We start from the raw sequence: 25,678 nt of genomic DNA on the forward strand, positions 1-25,678 counted from the left end.
AGGATTTTAGGTATATCCTGAAGGGTGGAGAGATGAGCAGAAAATACCTATTTATTGATTGAATAAATTTGTTTGTGTGGTGCATAGGTGTCCCTAGACAGAAAAGAATAAAATTAGACTCCGCGGCATTCATTCTGAACTTACATCTGCCATTGATGAACTAAGCGATGGATGCTTAGAATAAATTTATACATAAAATTTTATAATATTAATCATATGTTATAGAATATAACATTTAACATATGTAGGCTACCAGTATTAAAAATAATCACCTTGCCTATATGTTTTGCAAATGCAACTCATCTCATCCTAATTTGTATTGGAGTTACTTAGATTCCCCAAAGCTCTTAAGTTCCTTAGGGTCCATATTCCATTTTTAATTTGCTTTTATAACACCTTCTAGAGAGTAAAAATACAATAACTTTGTAGATGAATAAATTAGAATTCAGCTTCAGTTGATTATTGAATGGTGGAAATACAAAGAACAAATGAGAAGCTCTTTGTAATGACTCAGAACCCTACAAACCCTTTTCTTGAGTATCAGCCATTGTTTCCCAGCAGATAATAGAGAAAGATGAGTGGCTGCTTGAATGGTAGATATATCAGATCTCACTGCTGAGGCACAAAATAGAATCTTCTACAAACAGGAAGGGGCCTCCTTCTGAACAGCAGTTGCCATGTGCTCTTTTCTGTTGTTTACAGGTAAGCAGCATCAACCAAAGATGTACATACACACATCCAGTGGCCTGGCAAATCCTCACCTAGGCATATATGTACCAGAAATGTGCGTACACACATAGCATGGCCACGCCCTCACAAACCAAAGGCACTGCTATTTGTAAGAGTCTCAAACTGTAAACTCTTCAAGTACCCATCAGTAGTTGAATGGAAAAGTACATTGTGGTATATTTAAACACTCAATCAATGAACTACATCCAAGCACAAGAATTTGGATGAATTTCACAACATAATGTTGAGCGAAAGAGGCCAGACAAAATTGTATACTGAATGATTCCATTTATATAAAGTTAAAAAACAGGCAACACTAATCTATGGTGCTTAGTCTCAGGAGAGTGGTTATCCTGGGGTGGGGGTGAAACATATCAACTGGATCTTTAGGAGGAGATCCTAAAGGGGGCTTTATTTTTTGATCTGGGTGCTAGGTGTGTTCAGTTAGGAAAAATTCAGCAAAATGCCTCTTTCTATGTGTATATTATAGTTCAGTAAAAAGTTATATATTTTTTTAAAAGGAAGATAATACAGTTGAGCAAAATCATTTAATTCTTACTGCACCACCATTAATCACCATAACCTTGATCATTTCTCCTTCTCTAATCCATGATTATGACTAAGATACAAAGAGAAAAAAGAAAGGAATGAGCAAGATAAGAGAGAGAGAGAAACAGACACAGACAGACAGACAGACTGAGAGAGAGAGAGAGTGCGTGTGGAGCGGGTAAAAGGTGAAAGGTAAGGAGAGGATGAGGAGGATGAGGCAACCAGACTAAAGAAAAAAGTATTTCATGGTACTTCAAAGCCACTATCAAGTTTCTTTAATATGTAATAAAATGGTATTCTACCTTTTATCCAAATTCTTTCGCTCTCTTGCATGTAAGTGAGATTTTTCCAAGATTAAATTTACTTTGATGCAAATGAGTGAATAATATGGAGTATAAGAACTGGATAATAATTTAAGATCATTATACTATATCACAAAGGCAGACCTGCTGACATATAGTAACTGTAATTGTACATGTCCACGTAAAATTATTTCAGAGATCATGATTCTCGAACGGAAGGAACATAATGCAGATAATTCCAAGGTTTTATTCTGTATATTGAAAAAGCTAATGTAAAGAGCAGTACAAAGGAGTTTAAAATGGCTTCAACTGAGCATGAAGTCTGGTTGCAAGAGATAGATCAGATGATAGCTTTGCAACAGACTCCTATGGTTACAAAAACACACATTTTCAAAAAAGAAATTAGAATCAAAGAAAAAAATTTCAAACCTTGAGCTTTAAAAAATATAAATCAGCTAAGCTCAGCGCTATTCTATGGCTGAGCATCTGTCTTGCTGAGATATCATTACCCATTGGGCGGCCAAAGCCTTTTGCTTTAGTTGTGCTTCTCCAGAGAGTTGGGTGTAATTGCTCTGCATGACACATACCCTGTTCTGCCTCATCGCTTAAATCTTCCATATCTCAGCCTGTGCTTTTTTCTGTTAAAATATTCAAACACTATTCAGTCAGTTCCTTTCTGAATGCTGCAACAAATAACTGAATTGAAAGATTACATTTAATAAAAAATTTTGTAATTTTTAGTGTGCTTTTCTAAAAGAAAACAATTAAAAAAGCATTCAGACTTGGGAAAGAATTCTCATTTTAACGTCTTGTCCGTTAATTCGAAAAATGTGGGTTAATGAAACCGAAGAGTATTTTTCGACTGTTCATTACATGAAAATGACCACCTTATATTCGATCTGGAGAAAGGAGTTCCTCTTAGTTGCCTGATTAAATTAAGGCTGAATTATCTCTGTTACTTTACACAAAGACTTTTGCTGGTTGTTTTTTTTTTCCTGGATCTATATATGACACAGTGAATCAAGAACTGAAATCTGCCCAGCTCTTCACATTTTTCAAGAAAGTTTTCTCTTGCTATTTTCTGTGGATTTTACAACTAAATTGCATGAAACTGCAGTTCACGCCAGATGGGGTATGTAAGATGCTGATCAACATGTTGGTTTTTTATTAAATATCTCATGTTACTATAAAACTTATATAAATATAATTCCCTTCCGATCTGATTAAGTGTTTATAGAGGAACGGACTCTTGTTTGGACAAAGGATCCGATCATCCATGATTATAATGTCTCAGGCTCCCTACTAAAATGTTTAAAGTCACTGTTCCCATCCCTCAAACAATTATAAGGATCAAGTCGGGGTTGCCCTGGATATAAAGTGGAGAACTCAATTAGTTAATCGAGAACCCATAAAATTTTGTCATGGGATCGTCGGATCGTTCGGGATGAAGGATCGGTCATCTTCAGCCAGTTGGTTTCATTATCATGACATCCCTAAAATGTACCTGAAATGTTCACTTTCATGCTCTTATTACAACACGGGACCTAAGATCTTACAGGCTTTGTAAATGTCCTTCAGAAGGGCACTTTGTGCAGTGATGTAAATAATATTTGCAACAAGGCTAGGCTAATAGAAAATAATAACAAGTTAGTCAGAGGGAAAAAAGAAAACTATTCAAAAAACTAGAATATCAAATTATGTTGAAGGGATGTTATTCTTATATTATTGTCCCTTAAATTCCCATTAATAAAATTAATGGTTTCTTAGAGATAGTAGTAATGAATACAGTTTTGCTTTTGCATGTTTTTTCTTCTAAGTCCCAAACACCTCTATTTTATATTATATCTCTCTTGTGTTATTCAACTGAAACACATTGTTTCCATTAGGGAATTTACTGAGTCATAGAAACATGTTCATTATGATAAAAAATGCATTTTTTTGCTCCACTTCAGATGAAATTAGAGTTCTATGTAAAGTAGATGCTTGATTCTTGCTATGAGATGAATATTCACTAAGTAATAGGGAAAAAAGCCCATACCGAAGGGAATTCAGAATGTATATATAACTGTCCTCTCTGTTTTGATTTAGAAAACATAGGAGATAGCATACTCTCAGCACAAACAGTAAAAAGTAAGATGTGAATTTACATTTTTGCTCAGTTTTCTAATCTCTTAACCACTCTAGATTTTAATGTTCTCAAATGAAAAATGAGGACCTTCACTCTTTTATATAAATGCCAGATATATAAGTAAGATAGCATATTGCCTGTAATTTGAATTACTCAAGGGAAATGTGCTATAAAAACCAAGCTATCACTATAGCCACAGTAACTGCAAACTCTACGTGAAAATGATCCCATCTCAGTGAGTGGGGATAAATGAAGAGGATAGCACATACATGCTGTTGACCCCCTCTCTTCTACCTAGTCTGAGACCACACCAACCTTTTCCAATATTTCCCAAGTCTTCCTCTTTACTGTGTTGATTGCTTTATTTTCTCAAGACTCTTGATTTAAAAAATAAAAATAAAAATAGAGAGAGGCAAACATTTTTCCCGATCTTCAGCCCTTCTCTATCCTCCTTCCCTTTTCAAACTTGCTTCTTGAAAAGGTGGCCGACGCTCCCCAGCCATGCTGTTTTCCACACTAACTTCCCACTCATCTTCTGCCCGCTCTGGTCTCAGATCTCTCCCTGCCACCTCAGTGGGTCTACTCTTGCCAGAGTCACCAACATTTCCCATGATGCTGAATATAGTGGTCACTTGGTCATCCAGGTTTTATCTCACTGCCAGTCCTTAAACCCTCCTAACTGGATTTTCATTTTAATCTTATCCCTTTAAATCTATCTTTCAGAACACTTTAAAAAGAAATGCCAACATGTTCCCAGTCCTTAAAGTAATTCCGGGATGGTCACTTGGGTATAGGAGAAATTCTAATCTTAGCATGGCATTAAGTATCCTCCAGAGCCTCAGTCTTTATAGTCTAACAATACTGGTTTGTGTGTCCCTCCCACACAGTCTTTTTTCACATGTTTGTGCTTTTGAATCTACTTTTCCCCTGCCTGTGATACTTTCTTTCTACCTTTGGTTAACTCTTATAGGTTCTTCAAAAGTCATCTTCTCCAGTAAGATATATTAGAATAACAATTAATAGTTGAAGTAGTAAACATATGTGCAACTTACTATGCTGAACACTTTGCTCTGCTAATATTATTTAATCCTTAAAATAGTCCTTGATGTGGGTACCATAATTAGCTCCAGATTCTAGCACTTTGTAAATGAGGAAACTGAGATCCGAAGAGCTTAAGTCAACTGCCTGAGGTCATGCAGTTAAGGAGTGGTAGGTAGCACTGGGATTTGACCACAATCTTTCTGATTCCAGAGCTTGAGTTTCTAAACATCGTTTACATCCCCTTATCAAAAAATTTTCAGGCAATAGATGCACTTTTACTTCTGAAATTTTGTGCCTGCTATTCATTTTATATGCGACATTTCTCCCACTTTCATAACAAAATTCGATTCATCATTTTTAGACACGTCTTGTCGACCCGCCTCCCACCTTTCCCACGGCTCCTTGCATCTTCTTCGACCTTAGTTCTCAGGTCTTTGCTCTATAACTTCCTAATTATGTGTACCTTTCCCCTAGTAAGATGACAAATTTTTAATTAAGGAAAGAACTCTTTGTAGCCCCATGGCCTCACACTGTACATTTATACACACGAGACAATGATAACACAATGGTGATGAGATGAAGAACAAAAAAGGCAACATCAATGGTATCCCATAAACAGACTGAAGTGTCTCATTTGTGATATTTCTCATCACCAGTGCTATTATTCTTTTCTTAGGTTCTTTATAATGTGGAATCAGCCATATTAACCAGCACAACAAATTCTTCCAATTTCACATGAGTTATATTACTGATAAAGAGGAAGAGGAAAAATGACAAGTCATATAAGATTTTTCTATTAGAAACAGAATCACAAAAAGCTTTTTTGATTTGGCTTCTGATGAAGTATATGCTCCTAGCTTTTCAAGATCAAAAAAGTATAATTAACTACGAATTCTACACAACATATTCATGGTATAAAACCTCACAGATGCATGAGCCTTTGAACAAGGCAACACAGCAACCAATGTATGTATTTATATGTTGTGTAATCAGAGTTTACCACCATAGAAAATTCTTATTCCATTAAAAAGCACCACATTTCAAAACAATTTGAAACTTATATAAGAATTGCAAAGATAGTACAGAGTCCAGTATACCCTTGACCTAGTTTTTCTTATGGTAGCATCTTACATAACCACAGACCATTTATAAAAACTAAGAAATTAACCTTGGTCAAATGCTTTTAACTAAAGTGCAGACTTATTTGGAATTCCCCGATTTTTGCATGAATGTCTTTTTTTCTGTTTCAAGATCACATCCACGATATGATATTACATTTCATTATTATGTCTTCTTAGGCTTTTCTTGGCTGCAACAGTTTCTCAAACTTCCCTTGTTTTAAATGACCTTGACAATTTTAAAGAATATTGGGCAGATAATTTGTAAAGTACCACTCAGTTAGAGTTTGTCTGATGTTTTCCCATGATTAGATTGAAGTGATGGATTTTTGAAAGAATCCCATGAAGACAACATTCTTGTCTCATCATACCAGAGGGTATATGATATTGATATGCCTTAATACTAGTGATGTTATAAGCATAATCACTGGGTGAGGTGTGCCTGCTGGGTTTCCTCGCTATAAAGCTAGAGTTTCCCTTTCCTTACACATGAGTTAGAAGCAAGTCACTAACTCTGGTCTGTACTCAAGGAGAGAATTGTTTTATCTCTTAGAAGGAAGGAGAATCAAAGAATTTGTAGACACAGGTTAAAACTATCACAGTAATTAAAAAAAAAATAATGGGGGGGAGATAATTTCAAGCCATACAAATATCCTATTTCTCCTTGAAGTTTCACACACTAATTTTAGCATTCATCAGTAAATCTTGTCTGTAACAATTATAACTGTAGTATTCTGCAGATGAAAAAAGAGGTTCTCCAGAAAGTAATCTCACAAGATGACCTGATCATAAATTCCTAACTGGACAGGTCATGGCGTGTAGTCACATCTCAGGTGTATAACTTCTTTAGTGAAGGTTTTAAGCCAGCCCTGTCCATTATTCTTGAGCAAAGGTTAACACATCTTTGAATGCCAGAAGTAATACCTCCTGAAAAGGATATTAATCCTCCAGAGAGCACGAAATCTTGTTAACTACCCTGTAATCCAATCCCTACCTTGCTTTGTCCAATCTTCCTCAGGTTCTCTCCTTAATTTCAAATGCATAAATGCAGCATAAAAGAAGCTGCAAAACTTATTATCTGGAGCATTTGAGATCTTGCTCCCTGGCATATGTTGTCAGTTTGGCTCAAATACTTATAAAAATTCTCTACAGGTTTATGTGTTTCTTATGTTGACAATTCTAATGGATTTTCTATTTCCCTCATTTATTATTCTATTATTTCTATTTCTCTACATTTATGATTTGGGATTATTCTGTGAGGAAGAATTGTCCCTTCTACATTTTTTAAATTCAATCATTTATACATACATATTTTTTTCTATTTATTTCATTTTTGGGGTTATAATTCAATACTACTATTTATTTTATTGCTGAAATTGTTTCCGCTTTGGCCACTGGGGGCTCTTTCAGTTGACTCCTCTACTCTTCCGATATATCCTTCTCTTTTTTCTTTTAAAGCTCTCCCTTACTTTCTGGTTCCACAAAACACTTACGTCTCATCTTGTGTCTTCCTTGACTTAGCTCTAGAATCAGCTATTTCTCCAAAGAGCATTGATTTGTTTTTTGAAGAAATAGTATTTAGAAATGAAAATCTTGGGCACTGGGCTTGCTCACTGTTACTGGGATGTCACTGCTTTTAGGATCACTCAGAGGAAACAGCTAGAAAGTATATGTATGTATAGGAACTCATGTAGACACATATATCTATATATAGTACCTACCTATTCATGTATGTATCTTGTAACCATAGAACCCTATCCATCTATGCAACTATCTACATCTAACAATATGTATCCATCTATGTACCTATATATCTCTGTAACTATGTATTATCTACATATCTATGTATCTATCTACATATCTGTGTATCTATGGATCTCTCTAGTTATCTATCTTAAAATAAAATAAAAAATAAACTGAGTTCATACTGATACGCCTACATTGATCTAGTGCCATAGGGTTTATTCTGGAATCTCTCTTTTGCTTATTTGTAAATTCTTTCTCTGACAGTAGTGTGAAATCTGGCTCTCATTGTCTATAGTAAATTTCCTTATTTGTTCTACCTTAGTATACAGATAACTAGTATCAGTGATGGTATTTACCATAAAATAAATATCTTACTTTAAATTAGAGGTATGGAAGACACATATTTTGTACTGGAATCTCCACATTGAAATCTTGAACCCCAGCTGTGCTATGCACCCTTAAATAATTCCTTTTTTAGGCAACAATCATGCATTTTCCAAGTATCATTCCTGAGAATGCTTGTCGCAGATTGTACAGTTATTCAATTTTGCATACTTCGATAAAAAGGGCTTATTAGATGCATTATGAAAATTCACATTAATCAACATATTTTATGCAAAACAACATGGAAATAGGGCTAACATCAAAAAAAAATAACATGCATATACATTTCTCAGTTCCGAGAAATAATATAAGGCACTCCTTTGTTAATAGCAAGTAAAAAATATTCTATAGTCATATGGCTGTGTATGAGAATGCCAGACACTACTCTCCACTGTGCCTACCACTGTGTAAGTGCAGTGAGTGGAATATAAAGAAAGGTCAACAATAAAATCATTGACCCGGAAGTACAAGGAAGCAGAATTATGAATAAAGAAAAACTTGTCGCTGTTCTTAGATAAATTCCCTGACTTTTTGGCCACCTTTAGTTATTAAAAATCAGTCTAGTGCAATCCAGTCTCATATCTGATTTAAACCTCCCCCACACTCCTACCCCACTGAGCTACAAATGTGACATCTGGCCAACAACTGGGAAGGGGATATGGTCTCTTTCTTTCATTGTTCCACATCCCTTTCTTTGCACCTTGCTCCTCCAGAGTGGAGGCCAAGGTGGATAGTCAGAGCCAGAGGGATTGTCTTAGGAAGTCAGTCAAATTTCAGGGTGGCTCTCTTTGTGGTTTGGCCAGGATCTAGACCTGCTCAAAGCTGATGGCTTTCTCTAAGACTGACCAGCATTGTGAAGCAATCAGAGACATGAAATTCTGGCCTAAAAGGAGTGATGTTGACTAGCTGGACTAATCAGATTTTCTCTTGTTGGGTGTTTGAACTTGAGACAGAGAGAGCGTTAATTATTTGTAACAGAACCAAGTCAAAATTTACATGGACAAAAAGGCAGAGACAGATTATTTGTGGTACCTTAAGGGCCAAGCAGCAGTAATTATTAAATGGTGTTCTTTCTAAAGACACCTGTAATCTCTTTTCTTCCCACCCAATACAATCTCATCCAGATTTACAACTTCCAGTATTATGCAAATACAGAGAACTTTCCTAGGACTGAAGAATCACAGCACAGGAACTTCTGTCTGGTTTGTTCACTGACTTATCCTATGTGCCTAGAACAGTGCTTGGCACCTAGTAGGCACTGGATAATTAAGAATTACACTGACTGTTAATTACATTGAGATGTTTATATCTCTAGCCAGCCAGACTTCATCTTTGAACTCTGGACCTATATGCAACCAATTATTATGCCTCTTTGGTCAGAGTCAAACTCAACATGCCCAAGACTGAGTGGATCATCTTTTCCCTCAAGTACGGTTCTATGCTAGTGTTTCTTAAATGGCATCATTATCCATCCAAGGAGACAAAGCTGAAACCAGGAGTCATCCTTGATACTCTCTCGCTTATGTCCTTAAGTCCAAACTATCACCAAGTACCTACTGATTTTAATTCCCAAATAGCTCTTTAATTCCCTACTGCCTCCCATCTTAAAAGCCTTCAGTAGCTTCCTATTGCTCTTAGTTCGAAGGTAAAAAGTTCTTAACATGTTTTTCAAGGAGCTTCATTTTACTTTTCTAGGCTCACTTTATACTACTTTACTCTGGACTTTCTGGATTCTGGTTGTGCCAAATGCTTTTCCTTTTCTCTAGAATGCTCTCACCTCCCCTATCAACACCTTTATAAAAGTTCATTGCAGCTCAGCTTTCATAACTCAAGTGTTTTTCTTTCCTCATCTCTCTGATACCCATCTAGGACAGGGTTTTTTTTTGGTTTTGTTTTGTTTTTATTAACTCTTCACTCAAATAGTGTTCTTTTTTGAAGAAAGTTCATATTAATTTGTAAATATTTATTAATTGGTTTATGTCCGACTCCTCCATTAGATCATTAGTTCCATGAGAGCATAGAACTTGTTTATTCTTGTCTCATCAGTGCCTGGCCAAATGTCTTGCACACGGTGGGGACTCAAAGATTTGAGGAATGAATGAATAAGCAGAGAGATAATAAGAAAGCTTTGGAAAGAATGGAAGGTATATAAAACTACAAGACAACGACTTTCTGTTGTTTTAAAACCAGCCAGATTTCATATTTTTGTTATAGCAACCTTAGGAAACTAATACCCTTACATAACCTTGTCAGAACAAAGAACAGATGGGCTGTGTGAAATTTGAGACCAAAAGGAGTCAAGACAGTGACAACACCTCCAATATATTCATTTTTCCTGTTTAGAGACACACGGGGTAAAACTAGCTACCACAACTCCTTATAACAAGTCTTAACACAGCTGAGAAAGTCTTTTTGCAATTCAATGACTGTAAGATGCTCCATAAAACTGAAAACCAATTGTCACACTTTTTTTTTTTCAGAACCATAACAATGCAGTTTCCCATTGCCTGTAACAGGATCTAAAGAAAAAAAGCACTGTTTTAAAATTTTTGTTCTCTTGATTAAAGGAAGCAAAGTAAAATTGAGTTCCCACAGCTAAGCAGTGGGCTGAGGAGCAGGCATGCTGAGTTCAGGTAGAGCTGGAATGTGAGCATCTCGCATGGGTTTGGGCACATTTTCCCTTCAAATCTCACTTTTTAAAAAAAAAAAAAATTAATTGAAGAGTTATTTTACAGAGTGCTGTGAAAAACTGTAATAAAAATAATTCTAAATTAGTACAATTATAGAATCACACAACTGACAACTTACCAATGTAAACGTGAACAGGCAGTCTTAGGCAAGGCATTTTATATTTGTTCCTAGCAAGAGAGACTTAACTTATTAAAAGTCCTGAGTGCCTGTGGATGAGGCATTGAACAAGGTTTCTGAAAACAATCCTCTAATAGTAATCTCGGTTGATCTAGTCATATATGAAATGAAATTTTACAAGGGCTTTAAAAATTGTTCTTCCAAGAAATTCTCAAATTTATCAAATTTACTTTTATGGGACTTGTTCGATTAAGGGCAAAAGAAAATGACTTCAACTGCTGAGAAAGCTGCTCTTGGTGGGTGAAAGCTGGTCTGGCATTCCGAGAGTGCATCCACAGTCTCCATTGTGCTGCGTTCTCAGCTACCTTACTTCCCAGTGTCATAAAGAAATCATTTTTTCTTGAGGCCAGAAAACAAGGCTCTGGAGGTATGTTAGTTCCTGTGGGCTGCTGTAACAAAGTACCAAGAACCTGGTGGTTTAAAATAACAGAAGTTCATCTCACAGTTCTGGAGGCAAGAAATCCAAAATTAAGGTGTCTGTGGACTTATTCATCCTGGAAGTTCTGAAAGAGGGTCCGTTCAGGATTCTCTCCCAGCTTCTGGTGACAGTTGGCATTCGTTGGTGTTCCTTAGCTTGTAGATACCTCACTCTAGATGAACTCTGTCTCCAATATCACATCCAGACTCTATTTTTCCTGTGTGTCTGTCTGTCTTTTCTCTTCTTCGTATGAGGACATCAGTTATATTAGATTTGGGCTTACCTAATGGCCTCATCTTAACTTGATTTCTGTTCAAACATCCTATTTATAAATAAGGTCACATTCAGAGGCACTGGGAGTTAAGGCTTCAGTGTATATTTTTGAGAAACGTGATTCAGTCCACAACAGGAGGACATCAATTCTAACAGGTATCTCCTCGTTTTAACTACCTGGATCCCTGACAACTATCCAGTTAAGTCTAAAACTCCAGTCGATTGTTTCTCCTTTTTGATTGACTTCTAGATTTCTAGGTTGTTACTTTATGTTGATAATTGATATCCCTAAATTCTGAGCCTCTGTTGGCTTGAACCTTGATCTGAACAGTTCTCAGTCTTTGCCATGTCATCTGTTTAAACTGATCTGATAGCTGTTCCTGTCTTAATGTGATGCAATAATTTATTGTTTTAAAAAGTCTAATAATGAAGCAATTTCAGAAAAAGCAGACCAAATGCTATATAAGATGATCTTTTGAGATTTAAATTATGAAAATTATGGGTAATAATATGTAAATCGACAACAAAAGGTCACTTATGACTAAAAGATTAAGAGGGGGCTTCAAGTGAAGTAGGTTAACATTGAAGATTTTGAGTAAAATGTGAAGTCCCCCAACTTGCAGCCACTAATGACTTATAGCTTCTTCAGGGTATTGCTTCTCTAGTGTCTGGGCAGCAGAGCACTCTTAGAGCAGCAGGAATACTAGATATTTGATGGGTCCAGTTGCATAAATTCCCAGCTGTTGACCCCAGTATGTTGTATAAATATCATTCTCTATGCATACCACGATGGAAAAACAGGTTGAATAGCACTGTAGTAAACATATTTTTAAAAATAAGAATCAGTCAGTAACTAGGTGGTCTGTCTGGAGACTTAAGAGTATGAGGAGCCTGAGAGGTAAGGGTTGGCAATTCACCTTCACTTCCTTGGCTATCATTCGCTCCTCATCACTATCATTAGCCATCTCCTTATTGCTAATTTTTTTTAATTAAAATTTTTTTAAAAATTGTGGTCAAAAACACATAACACAAAAATTACCATCTTAATCATTTTTGAGTGTTTGGTAGTATTAAGTACATTCATATTTTTGTGCAAAATATCTCTAGAATTTATTTCATCTTGCAAAACTAAAACTCTATAGTCATTGAATATCTCTGCCTGTCCCCCCAAGCTCCAGTCGGTTTTCTGTTTTTGTGAATTTGACTGCTTTACATATCTCATATAAGTAGAATCATACAGTATTTGTCTTTATGTCACTGGCTTATTTCACTTAGCATAATGTCTTAAAGGTTTATCTACGCTATAGCATGTCAGAATTTCTTCTTTTTTAAAGCTGAATAATATTCCACCGTATGTACATACCACATTTTCTTTCTTTATTCATCTGTCAATGGACATTTGTTTGGGCTGCTTCCACCTCTTGGCTATTATAAATAATGCCGCAATAAATATGGGTTTGCAAATATGTCGTTTCTTTTCAATTCTTTTGTATATATATCCAGAAGTGGTATTGCCAGATCATACCTATTTTTAATTTAAGAAACTTTATACTGTTTTCCATAGTGGCCGCAGCATTTTTTTTGTTTTTTTTTTTGATGGTGGCCATCCTAATGGATATAAGCTGGTATCTCATTGTGGTTTTGATTTGCATTTCTCTAATTATTAGTGATGTTGAGTATCTTTTCATATGCTGGTTGCCCATTTTTATATCTTCTTTGGAGAAATGTGTATTCAAGTCCTTTGCCATTTTTTTAAACTGGGTTATTTGTTTTCGTTGTTGAGTTGTAGGAATTCTTTGTATACTCTGGCTGTTAACTCCTTCACAGATACATGATTTATAAATATTTCCTACCATTCCATAAATTGCCTTTTCACTCTGTTAATATTTCCTTCGGTGCACAAAAGTTTTTAAGTTTTCTGTAGCCCTACTTGTCTATTTTGCTTTTGTTGCCTGTACTTGTGATGTCATATCTTAGAAATCACTGCCAATTCCAATGCCATGAAGATTTCCATAATGTTTTCTTCAGGGATTTTTATTTTTAGATTTTATATTAATGTCTTTAATCCATTTTTAGTTAATTTTTGTATTTGGTGTAAGGTAAGGGTCCAACTTCATTCTTTTGCATATGGACATCTAGTTTTCCCCACATCATTTGCTGAAGACATTGTCCTTTCCACTTTATGTGGTTTTGACACCTTAGTCAAAGATCGTTTGACCTTATATGCCAGGGTTTCTTTTTGGAGTCTCTGTTTTATTGATCTGTAGGTTTGTCTTTATATTGGCATGATGCCATTTTGATTTCTGTATCTTTGTAATATGTTTTGAGATCAAGAAGGGTGAGGCTTCTAACTTACTTTGTACTTTTTAGGATTGTTTTGGCTGCTTGGGGTTCCTTGAGATTCCATATGCATTTTAGAATTTTTTTTCTATAACTGCAAAAAATACATTGGGATTTTGACAGGAATTACATTGGGGAGTTAGTATGAACATTTTAATAATATAAAGTCTTCTAATCTATAAACACAGGATGTCTTTTCATTTATTTGTGTCTCCTTGTGATTTGTTTCATCCATGTTTTACAGTTTTCAGTGTAGAAGTCTTTTACCTCCTTGTTTAAGTTTATTCCTAAGTATTTTATTCTTTCTGATGCTATTGTAAATAGGATTGTTTTCTATGGTGACAATCTTTGACCTCTCTGAAGTCTTTGAGACTGTCGAACACAGCCTCTTTCTTGAAACACTTTTACCTTTTGGATTTGATGACAAACACATTCTAGACTTTCCTCCTACCTCTTGGGCTATGATATCTCTGTATTCCAGGCTCTTCCTCACTGACTTACATGATTCCTTTGCTGTTACCATTCTTCCCTTTGTAAAGTCATGATTTCTAAGGGCTTAAATTATCATCTGCATGCTGAGTTTTGCTCTTCTTCAACATCTTTATCAGCCTAGATATTTCACCAAAACTTTAAACCTTACATTTTTACCTATAGACATCATCTCACAGATAGCCCCCAGGCATCTATCTTATGGAAAATAAGACCAACGCTCATTTCCCAAATTAAAATAAACAAACTCACATTTCTTCATTCTCCTGTACTCTGTCTTGGTGCACATAGGGCAATGTATAAATCTGGGTAACATCTTTGTCTCATGCCTTTTCTCAACTCCTACATGCAATCAGTTGCCCAATCCTGTCCTATTTTCTCTCCTCTGTATTTCACCACTTCTTTATGATCCCTCATCTCTATTTCCTTTAGTTGAGGTTGTGCTCAGTGTCTGCCTCAGAAACTAGTCACCCTAACTTCAGCCTAGGTACCCTTCAGTTCATTTTATACACTGAAGCTAGAATGTAGGGGAGATTATGCCACTCTTTGTCTTAAATACTCTCAGCATAATATCTAAATGCTTAGTGTTGCTCACACCATTTCATCCGCGGGTGCCTGATTATCTTTCACCATTTTCACCCTTATTCTATATTTGAGCCACAGTGAACTTCCAGTGGCCTCTTAAAAAAACACTGTGCTTTTTCTCACCTAAAGAAAAAGCTCATTGTTCCCTTGGTCTTAATTACCCTTCCTCATGCCACCTTCTTCCAACACCCTTCTCTTGGATAGGCATTACTTGACCTTCAGATTTCAGTCTTTACTGACTTGTGAAAAAATATCTCTTATTTCATAGTTGATGTTTGATTTGTCTCCTATGTGTTCCCCAAACCTCTTCGAGTATCTGTTTACTTGTCATTTTCTCTCCCCAGCTCACGAGCTACTTGAAGGCATGAATAATGTCTTGGTTACCATTATGTCCCTTGCCCTTGGCACAATATCTGAAGCACAGTAGATGAGTACTCAGACCCCAAGGTTACAGAATGGGTTGTAACACTCCAACTATAAAAGGGATACCTCAGACAAACTTAGCCTGATGACATTACATATTTGAGTCATGCAACTCTCTTCTTGCACACCTCACACTGATTCCTAGCTTTCCAAGCTATTTTCTGATTATAATTTGGCCTCCAGTCTATACCCGCAGAGAGGGAATATGTTGATTCATAAATGTAAGCATCTCATCCAATCTATTTTCTAGACATGTGTCTCATAATGAATAAATGAAATGGTTCACTGATTAGGCAGTGTGGCATCTTTTGGTGAGGGCACTGATTTAGAGTCAGAAAGCTCATGTTATCTCAACTTAGGCACTTACAAATTCTGTGAATTTGGGAAAGACGTTTACTCTTCTGAATATTAGTTTCTGTGTCTTTAACATTCAGGGTTAAATTCAACAATTTAACATGAAGTGCCCTGTATAAAGTAGTTTGCAGTAGGTAACGTTTATTATTATAGCAGTTGCATCACTCTCTTTTATGTTACATTAGTCTGAGTTCACTCATGGGAGATGGAGAAAATACTGAGAATAATGTAGGGTCTACTCAGATCAGGAGATGGCAACCAGCGCTTAGTTGAATGGTACACTCTGGCAACACCCTATCTCCTTGCTATTGCCCTAAATCTGGAATGATTTCAATATAAGAGACAAGACAGAGATAAAAAATTAAAGCTCCCAGGTAAGGCTAATGAGAGACATTAACCTGCAGCTGAAATTTTGAAAAGAAATATAAGATTTTTATGGTTTTTGTTAAAGAAATCATAGTAAGAGAGAGAAGCTTCTTTACATACCTCTCCCCACCCACTCCCATATGCAGTGGACATCATCAAAGGCCAAACAGTATCAATTTTGAACCAGGAATCAAATAAGACTTGATACAGAGTTGGGGAACAGTTTTAATTTCAGAGCTTTGAATTTAATCTAAACGGTCTATCTATACTTCCCTTTTCAATGATTCTTTCCCTGAGGCTTCTTTGTGGGTTTTTTCCCCTCATAGTTTAATGAATTTTATATCACTTAAAAGAAAACCCTTTATATCTGTCTTGCACTGAATTTAGAAAAATCATTAAAGTTGCAAGAATTCTCTTCATTCTCAAAGTCTGCAAAACTCCACCTACATTCCCCAGTGTTATTCTTACACTACTGAGTGTCAAGGTCACTGTCTCTTCCTACTGTTCAGAGAATAGTATTAAGTCAAGAGTTTTTTTTAGCTTCTATACAAAATGATTTGGTTTCCCAATAGCCAAATTACACATTCACCAAGAATCTAATTTTTAGTCAACTTTCTGATCTTATGTAGAAAACCTCTCTCTGTCTCTGTCTCTCTCTCTTTCTCTCTCCAGGTCCCTTATTGGGTTTTGGGGATGCAAAAAAGTGAAGCGTGGTCTCCATTTAATTAGATATGGGGTCATGTAATGCCCTTTCAGTTTTTTGTAATGGTAAAAAAGGCTGCTGGCTCCATAGTTTCTCTTGAAAAGTCCTAGAGGTCAGTAGTCCCTGGTTGGAAACCACCGTCTTAAAGGGCAAGGAGGTGACTTCAGGAAAGAATGGGAAAAATATATATAGCATCATGTTTCTACTTGAGGAGAATGCAATTCCATGATTCCACCAACAACTGATCATGTAGACTATACCTTCCCTCAGGGAACTTCTCCCTGGTGTCCTTTGACACTTAGCCATATGACTTTATCACTGTCCTGACTCTGAATTAGGTCACATTCCTCCCATCTTGTCACTGTATTACAGTCATAATCTGTGCTCTTTCTCTTAATATCATATCATAAATGTTTTACTTTATTTATTTCTTTTCTTCCATTCCAATTCTTTCACTGTATCTTTTAGCTTTCTACCACGATCTATTTTGTCCATCTTCAAGGTCATATTTCCTCTCCCAAGTGTGAGAACTGACTTTCTAATATCTCTGTTTAATGTTTCATATTTAACTTCTCCACTTTAGAGGTAACTCACACTGGTTTCTACTACTCTTGAAAAATGTCTATGAATCAACATTTATATTTTAACACTATTGTTTTTTACCACAGTTACAATAAAATAGATTAAAAGCCTCTAGAGGCCTGGCTAAAATGTTAATATGCTGCAGGCATATTATGTCTATGTCCAAGGAGGATCATTGCTCTAGAAGGTCACTAAGAGAGGAGGTGCCTTGGGCAACATTTGCCATTATGTGGAGTAAATAGTAAGCATTTTAGCTCTGACTGTCTGTAAAAGTGGCAACTCAAGTGGCTCTAATTAGATCATCTGCTTTTCAAGGGGGAAACAAAGACCTACTTTGAATAGTTTTAATGATTGGGTTGCATAACTCACCTCTGTTCCTCAGACAACTGCCCCTCGTTTTAACAGTTATTTTGTGAATATAATGTCTCTGTCACCTAAAATATTATTTATAAGAGAGTAATGTGAGTAAGCAAGCCCATAAGGCTTTTCTCCTGTTTGGCATTTATATACCTTTAGCTAAACTCAATATAGTGGAGGTTAAGAGTCTGGGCTTTTGATACAAATTATTCAAATCCTAACTCTGCCACTTATTAGCTGTGTGACCTTAGGCAAGTTACTTAACTTCTCTGTGCCTTGCTTTCCTTATCTGTAAGATGAATATATTAGTACGCCTCCATGACATGGTTGTTGGGATAATTAAATAAGTTAAAATACAAAGCACCCGGCATTGAGTGAGTGCTCAACAAATGTTACTGTAATGTAGCTATAAGAACCTATAGACTTATTGGTGGAAAGGGTAAAAGATTAAAAAAAAGCTTGAAGTGAACAAAGCTTTGGAATACATAGGGCTTTCTGTACTTCAAACATTAAGAAAATCAAGTCCTTTTTTTCACATTTCCCCCATACTATTCGGAATCTGGGAATAGGAAAAGTGGAGTATACCCATTTAAATCCTTAATGGGCTGGGCCTGCACATGGAAAACTAAACAAATATTTCAGGTAACATTTTAACGGGTGGCTTGAAAGAACCTGTAAAAGACAGTCTAAAGTTTCAAGTATCTACAACATTATGTGGATGTGTGTTGAAAGTGCACACATGCGTGTGTGTGTGTGTGTGTGTGTTCTTGAAGTTATGTAAATGAGCCCTACCTCAAAGGCCAAGATCAAAGGAAATAAGGAATACCAGGAATATAAAAGAATGACATAATTGCTAAAAACTAATGAAAACTAATGAAAAATAGTCTTATACAAAAATGGAAAAAAGTGAACCCAGAACATTTTAGCTTGCTATAATGATGTTTGGTTCACAGCAATTTCATGAGGTTCAAGTATGAAATAAATAAATGAATTTAATAGAAATGTAGTTTTAGTCCAATAATGGCAAAAATATTTTAAAGAGTATTAATAAAAAGGAATTTGCTGATTATTTGTCTCCTAGAATTCCAGATAAGATTTGTTTCAGAGCCTTGGTTCTCTTTGTTAAGTTCCCAGTATTTCTTGCAGTGTTGGGGAGGTTGATCCAAGAATATCTTAACCAGTGTCCTTGTTTCCCACCAACTCTACCTCTCGAAAAGTAGATACTCTTTGATAGAGCCAAATATTCAAGCCAAGTATCCTCCATGTAACAGAAACTATGAGAATGGTTGATCATATCTGTAATCTTTCTGTCATCAGTAAACAACCTTCTCACATTTTCATTTTCATTTTTTTGGATACAATTATCATCGCCATAACATCCAATCTGCTTTCGTACATATCTGGGCACTCAGTTGACCATTTATTCTACTCCATTTCTTATAATCACCATGGGAAACCAGACTAAATTATCTTTTAGTATCTAGAGGTCAGGCAAATTGATGTTTAATATTTTTATGATGATGATCGAGAGTATTACATATAATTATGCAAAATGGCAAGCTGGCCCAGAGGCATTTCATTTCCAGACAACCTTCATTTAATGGCAGAAGGAGAATAGTCTCCCATTCCAATTTATTATACTATGTCAATCTTACCTTTACTCATAATAATAGTATAAAAATATTTCCAGGATAATTATGGTGTGATAGAATATTTCCTTTGCTAATAATAGATAAAAGTTAAACAAAAAAATATTTTGCCAACTTAACTGCCCTAATTTATTAAAAAATCTTTTTACTTTGAAGCTTGAACTGCTTTATTATTATTACCTGTAAGCATATCTTTTAAAGAATCCCCCATACATTACTTACTTGTTTAAGCTTCTTTAGATCTTCATCAAGTTCTAAGTTGTCCAAAATAACAGCAACAAACAAACTCAGGAGGATCTATAAAACGGTTAAATAACAATGAAAAAACCCACATGCTGTAAGTATCAAAATATTATATATAGATATAAAATATCTACCTAAAATATACAGCATATAGAATGCATTTAGTGAAAAATAAACATGTAGTTGTGAATCACTGTATAGGTATTTTAAGATACTTATCACAAATACATTGAAGGAAATGCATATGTTAACTGAAATAAACAACAAAATGTTAATTTGCTTATGAAGCCAATTTAAAATAGAAATTAACAAAGTTTTTTTATAACTCAGTGATCCCACTTCTGAAACCATATCCAAAGAAAATAATCTGAAGTACTGATAGAAAGTTTTATATACAAAAGTGCTTGATAGTTATTCGTAATAATGAAATATTGGAACTAATATCTAACCTTATATAAATAGTTAATTCAGTTATAGAGAGCTCTATACTAAAATTCATTCAGCCATCAAAAATTCTCATTGTGATAGCTAGTCTTTTGGAAGTTCCTCTGGTGTTCACACTTTTGTGAGTCCCTGGTCTTCACACTCTCGTGAGTCCCCTGCCATGATGACTATGGCTAGACTGAGTAACCAACAGGTTACAAAAATGATCGTGTGTGACTTAAGAGGTTAGATGATAAGAGGCATTGTGGCTTTCAACATGCTCTCTCTTGGACCACCAACTCTGGTGAAGCCAGGTGCCATGTCATGAAGACGCTCAAGGGGTCCTATGGAGAAGCCCATGTAGTAATGAACTGAGGCCTCCTGCCAACAGCTATGTAAGTGACTCATCTTATAAATGGATCCTCCAACCCCAGTAAAGCCTTCAAGGGACTGCAGCCCCAGCCAACATCTTGGCTGGAAACTCATCAGACACTCTGAATTAGAAACACCAGCTAAACCGGTCCCAGATTCCTGACTCATAGAAACCGCATGAGATAATAAATACTTATTGTAGTGTAAGCTCTTAAGTTGCTCATAATTTGTTATATAGCAATAGATAACTAATGCACTCATGAATTTTAATTAGTATTGAGAAAATGCTTACATTACAATATTAAATAAGAGCATGTGTGGTAGAAGTGCAACCATGTACAAAAAGGAATAACAGAGATAGAAGGTTCTTTAGAAATGTTAATGGTGTCTGCCTTTGTGAAAAATGGATTTTTCCATTTTCTTTGTGTTTTACCATATTTCTCAAATTAAAAAAAAAAAAGGCATATGCTTCTTTTGGAACGCATAAATAAAGTAAAAGAAAGAAAACAATAAAAATGTAGAATTTAAGAATATTTTAATTTCTAGTCTCTTTTCAACTTTGAATTCTCAAAATTCCACATGCATTTGATAATATTTTTCATTCCTAATTTGTTCTTTTTTTCAAATTCTCTTTTAACAAATTATATCCATTCATTAGTATTAGTTAAACAAGAAGGTAAGAAAGTTGAGGCAATTTAGTTATGACTTTTAAATACCAGAGAGATTATTATGCAGAAGTTAATGGCCAGCTCTTTTCCAAGTTTAACGAGTATATAATAAGGGAGGAAATAAAAGCCTTCAAATATTAAATTTTACAGGATATGCTTGGTGTGGAACAAGTGCCAGTACCCTTCCTTTTTATAGCTATGTCCTTTGGGATCCTACCAGAACTTAAAGATGATACAGATTTTTACTGATGTCACCATGTCTGCCACACCATGGGCATCTAGGCACAATATACTTAGGCTTGCTCTAAACCAGACATTCTAAACAGAACATTTTCTAGTTCACTCCAAGTTTAGTTCCCTTCTTGTGACTTTGATGTTGATCGTGATGTTATCATCAAAAGTAACATCAGAGGAATCGTCGACCTACCCTGGCAACCTTACCCCTGGTTCAGAGATGTCTATGCGAAGGTCTCCTCTGTGAATAGGAGCTGAAACACACCACTTCTACCACTCACAGGCACTTGAACGGGCACTGCTCTGTCTTAATTTAACTACTTTTTCTATCTTCTCAGTAAAAGGACAAACAAAAAAAAAATCTAAAAAATAAATTAATAATGTTCTTTGATGAAAAAAGGGGAAACAACTCTTCTCCTCCTTTTTCTTAGAGTATTTCCTTAGAAAACTTGTCCTTTAAAATTCTTTCTCTGTCCCTTTGAGATTTATATAAATCTTTTTGAAAGCTCTAAATAAGCCTCATCTGTTTTACAACCCAGAAATAGCATCCTGTCTCCCCTTTTCCATGGGAGGTAGGAGTATAACTTAGCCACCTGGCTCCACGTTGCAGAACTACCTACTTGTCATGGAAATATGAGTTTTATTTTTCCTTTAGATAAAGGCAATTAGCTACCACAGATGGTCACCCCAATTACCAGGTGAATTTAGGGGAAATTATATTCAGCAAACGGTGCTGTTGAGTCTTTTTACTTGAGGAAGAGTTGTTTTCATCTTGAGAACATGGATGGAATGTGGGGATGTGCTTTCTGTCTCTGTGATCTCTTAGTGGGTTACCCATGATGCCGGCTGCAGTCTGGCTTAGTGCTTATTTGAGAGTAAAATCATTTTCTTTCTTGTCTACCTTGGTGGAGAGGTTTTCCGGGTTGGCAGGAGATTTTATTTTTAATTATTTTCCCAATACCAGACAGATGGCAGGTTACTTAAGGACAGTGAGGTTAGATTATTCGATTAAATTCGACAAGCAGTTGATCGGACTCCACTGATGTGGCAGACACTGCCTGGTCAGGAACATAAACACAATATTTCACTCACCACCATGAAGTTCACTATCGAAATAAGCGGATGTAAGTTGGCCACCTGGTAGAAAAGAGTACTGTGGTTTCTCAGCCCTCGGTTAGCCAATCACTCAGCCCTCTGTTAGCCAATCACAGGCTCTGCCAATCACAGGCTACGTGGCAACCACTAGCCCCCTGAGAGTTTTAGTGCTCTCATTTGTACAATATAATAACAATAGCTCAAGACACTGCAGCTACCATATTTTTCAATTAACCCTTCCCCAACAACACTAGTGTATGGTGTAGCCTATTTGAAACTATAAAGACATAAACTTAGGTATGGAAAACTAAAACAATTTTCTAGACCTTCCTACAAACTTAATCTAGTCCATAAAGCCCCCATTTGTATTGATGTCTAAAAATTGAATCTTGCTTTACCAATCCAATTTAGTCAGTTACGTTTGAACAGCTCTTTTTTTCTTTTTAGGTCTGGTTTAAAGTCAAGGATGTGATTGTCATTGGTATCTCGTCCACTATGGCTATGTGACTGGTCCTCTGTCACCCATCAGGAGTAGTGATGGCCCTTTTTGAGGGGCTCAGGGCTTTCTTCCTGCTCAATTAGTCACCACCTCAGTTCTTGCAACACCTGCTAACATCTGATTCTCAGTGACACCTTCTGTGTTAGTTTCCTCAGGCTGCCGTAACAAATTGACAAGCTTAGTGGCTTAAAACAACAGAAATGTATTCTATGATAGTTCTGGAGGCCAGAAGTCCCAAATCAAGCTCCCTCCTAAGTTTCCAGGATCCTTTCTTGCCTCTTCCAGCTTCTAGTGGCCCCAGGTTTCCTTGGCTTGTGGTGGCATCACTCCAATCTCTGTGTCTGTCTTTGCCTTCACATAGCCTTCTCTTTCTCCCTGTCTTGTCCTTATTGATCTCTTAGAGGAATACTTTTTTTACGTGGATTTAGGTCCCACTTGGATAATCCAGGATAATCTCGTCTCAAGATCCTTAATTCAACTACATCTGCAAAGACCCTTTTTCCAAATAAGGTCACAATCACAAGTTGTGGAGTTAGGATGTGGACACATCTTTTTGTCCCTCTACTCCAGCTGGTCTCCGGCTTGGGTTGTTGTTCCTCTAGTAGTGTTGTTCCTACACACTGGCTTGCAACTCCCTGGGAAGTTTGGAAATTCTATCATTCCAGGTAAGAAGTACGGGAGACTTGTTCTTGGAGGATCTTTTAGGCCCTCTCTCTACCAAAACCTTTCAGGCAGCTCCCCAACTCTGTTCAGGCTGCCTCCTTGTATGTGTGGGTAACCCAGCAAGGCTATCTCCCCCTCAAGTTCAGACAAGAAGTGAGTACAAGACAAATCTTGAATGTGAAAACACACCCACGTTGGTATCAATACTGCTGCTGCCACTGCGCGTGGCACACCACCCTTACACCAAAACACACTTTGCCTCCCTGCTTCTCTCCAGAGCTTTTTGCCTCTTTCATGCTCTACCAGCCCAGAAAATGTTGCTTTCTCTCAGAAAGCAGGAATGTTAACACAAAATTGGAGTGAGGGTTTGGAGGGGGGCTGCACAAGTGTGAAGACAGACAACCAGAAACTAAACCCAGTCAGAGTATCACACACTTAGTTCTGTACCATCTAAGCATTTAGATATCTGACAGTTGATCTGGGCACATGGGTCTGTGTTCATCTTTTGATTGTGAGAGACTGATTCTAACCATGTGCTACCAAGCTATCAAGATACCAAGGAGAAGTATGATTTCAGCAGGAAGGGAATTGTCAGAAAAATCTTCCTAGATGGCATGAGTGAAGACAGAACTTTAAAAGCATGCGGCTAATGAGGGACTTGGTGAGCAGTTAAGTACAGCCAGAGCATAGCTGCCAGGGAGAAGGCTGGGGGAGGCTGGAGAGGTTAGATGGGAGTGGGCAGTTAGCCCAAGTTCCACCAAAGGAGGTTGTAATAACCATAAAGTAATGACATTAATTTCTTCTCTGTTAAATTTTTCCTTTCAGATGTTTTTTAAATGCATGTAGTTATTTTGAACTAGATAATTGAAAAGGTAACTAGATAGTGTAAAATGAAGTTTGATAAAAGGTTATTAAATATATAACATTTTGTTAACTTTTTTAAAAAAGTACATTTTATATATTTTTCTTAGAGAAAAGAGAAAAAAATTTACCCTCACAGCAGAATGACAGATAGATGTAGGATGCCAGCTGCATTTTTTCCTTTTCATACAGATAAAAAATTGATTTTCATAGTAAAGAGGAGTAAAGGCTCAAAATGGAAAAGCTTTGGCTTTATTAGGAAAAATGCTGAAGGGGCTTTGCGGTTAGAACGCCCTGGGCTTCTAGAATTAAGATAAGCCCTTGGGAGGGGTTTTGGCAACAAATTTAAGAACAATATAAGGGGACGTTTAAACTTTTTAAATCATGTCAAACCGAAGTTCATTCAAATACCTTTGAATGTTTAGGCATCACTGCTAAGTTAACAGGACAACATGATGACAAAAACAGAAACTGTATTTAAAAATATATGTGGATCTTGAGTTTCCTCCTGAAACTGTTTGGACATGGACTTTTAGCTTGATCTTTGTCTCCATGTTCCTAAGTGTAGGGCACTGAGGTGACTAAAGTCTGGTTTTGACCGTCTCTTTGGAATGGAAATAAAAGATGCAGGAGAGGCAGGGTTGGTCTGTAGCTTATCATGAAGAGGTGAGAATTACTTTGTAGTTCTTTTCTCAGACTCTAATAAGTTGGCAATAACCACTGTGATAAAGAAATTGAAATGAAGGGAGGGTAGCAGCTTGGTTTCCATCATTTTTAATTTACACTGTCAATGAGACATATCATTTTCCCACAAACCCAGTGCTGTGTGGAATTGGACTGAGGGCACAGGCTGACTTGGGTGTTCGCCACTTTCCAATACATGGTCTTGAAAGTCATGGGCGTGGGGGACAAATCTTTTCCCTGAAAGCAAGAACATTCCTCAATTCTCTGTGTTTTTTTTTTTTTCATTTGTTTGTTCTGTTATTATAGAAAGCTGAGGTAAGGCTCATTAATAATTTGAACCCATTACACTGACGTCTGAATCTTATTTTCAGTCAATGTTTACCTACTCCAAGTGCCACATGTGCTGTGCCAAAAGATTTCCCATAGTCATTAAATGTGATTCACAGATTTATATTAAAATGTTATTATGATAATAAAGAATTTTTACAGGGACTTGCCATTTTGAATCAAAGAGCTTCATCATTTGCATGAA

General features: G+C 36.3%; 1 protein-coding gene across 3 annotated transcripts in view; it reads right to left on the minus strand.

The window, feature by feature from the left end:
• NALCN (sodium leak channel, non-selective) overlaps positions 1-25,678 on the minus strand; it is a 277,480-nt gene that overhangs the window by 83,397 nt on the left and 168,405 nt on the right. For 2 of the 3 annotated variants that reach the window (XM_039849048.1, XM_039849051.1), the window contains exon 15: positions 19,627-19,701. The exons of the other annotated variant lie outside the window; for it this stretch is intronic. In XM_039849048.1, coding sequence (XP_039704982.1) covers positions 19,627-19,701 — 75 coding nt within the window. The remainder of the gene's footprint in view (positions 1-19,626; positions 19,702-25,678) is intronic. 3 annotated transcript variants of the gene reach the window in all.

This window comes from Pteropus medius, unplaced genomic scaffold (genome assembly GCF_902729225.1).
Source record: "Pteropus medius unplaced genomic scaffold, Ma_sr-lr_union100, whole genome shotgun sequence".
Taxonomy (NCBI): Eukaryota; Metazoa; Chordata; class Mammalia; order Chiroptera; family Pteropodidae; genus Pteropus; species Pteropus medius.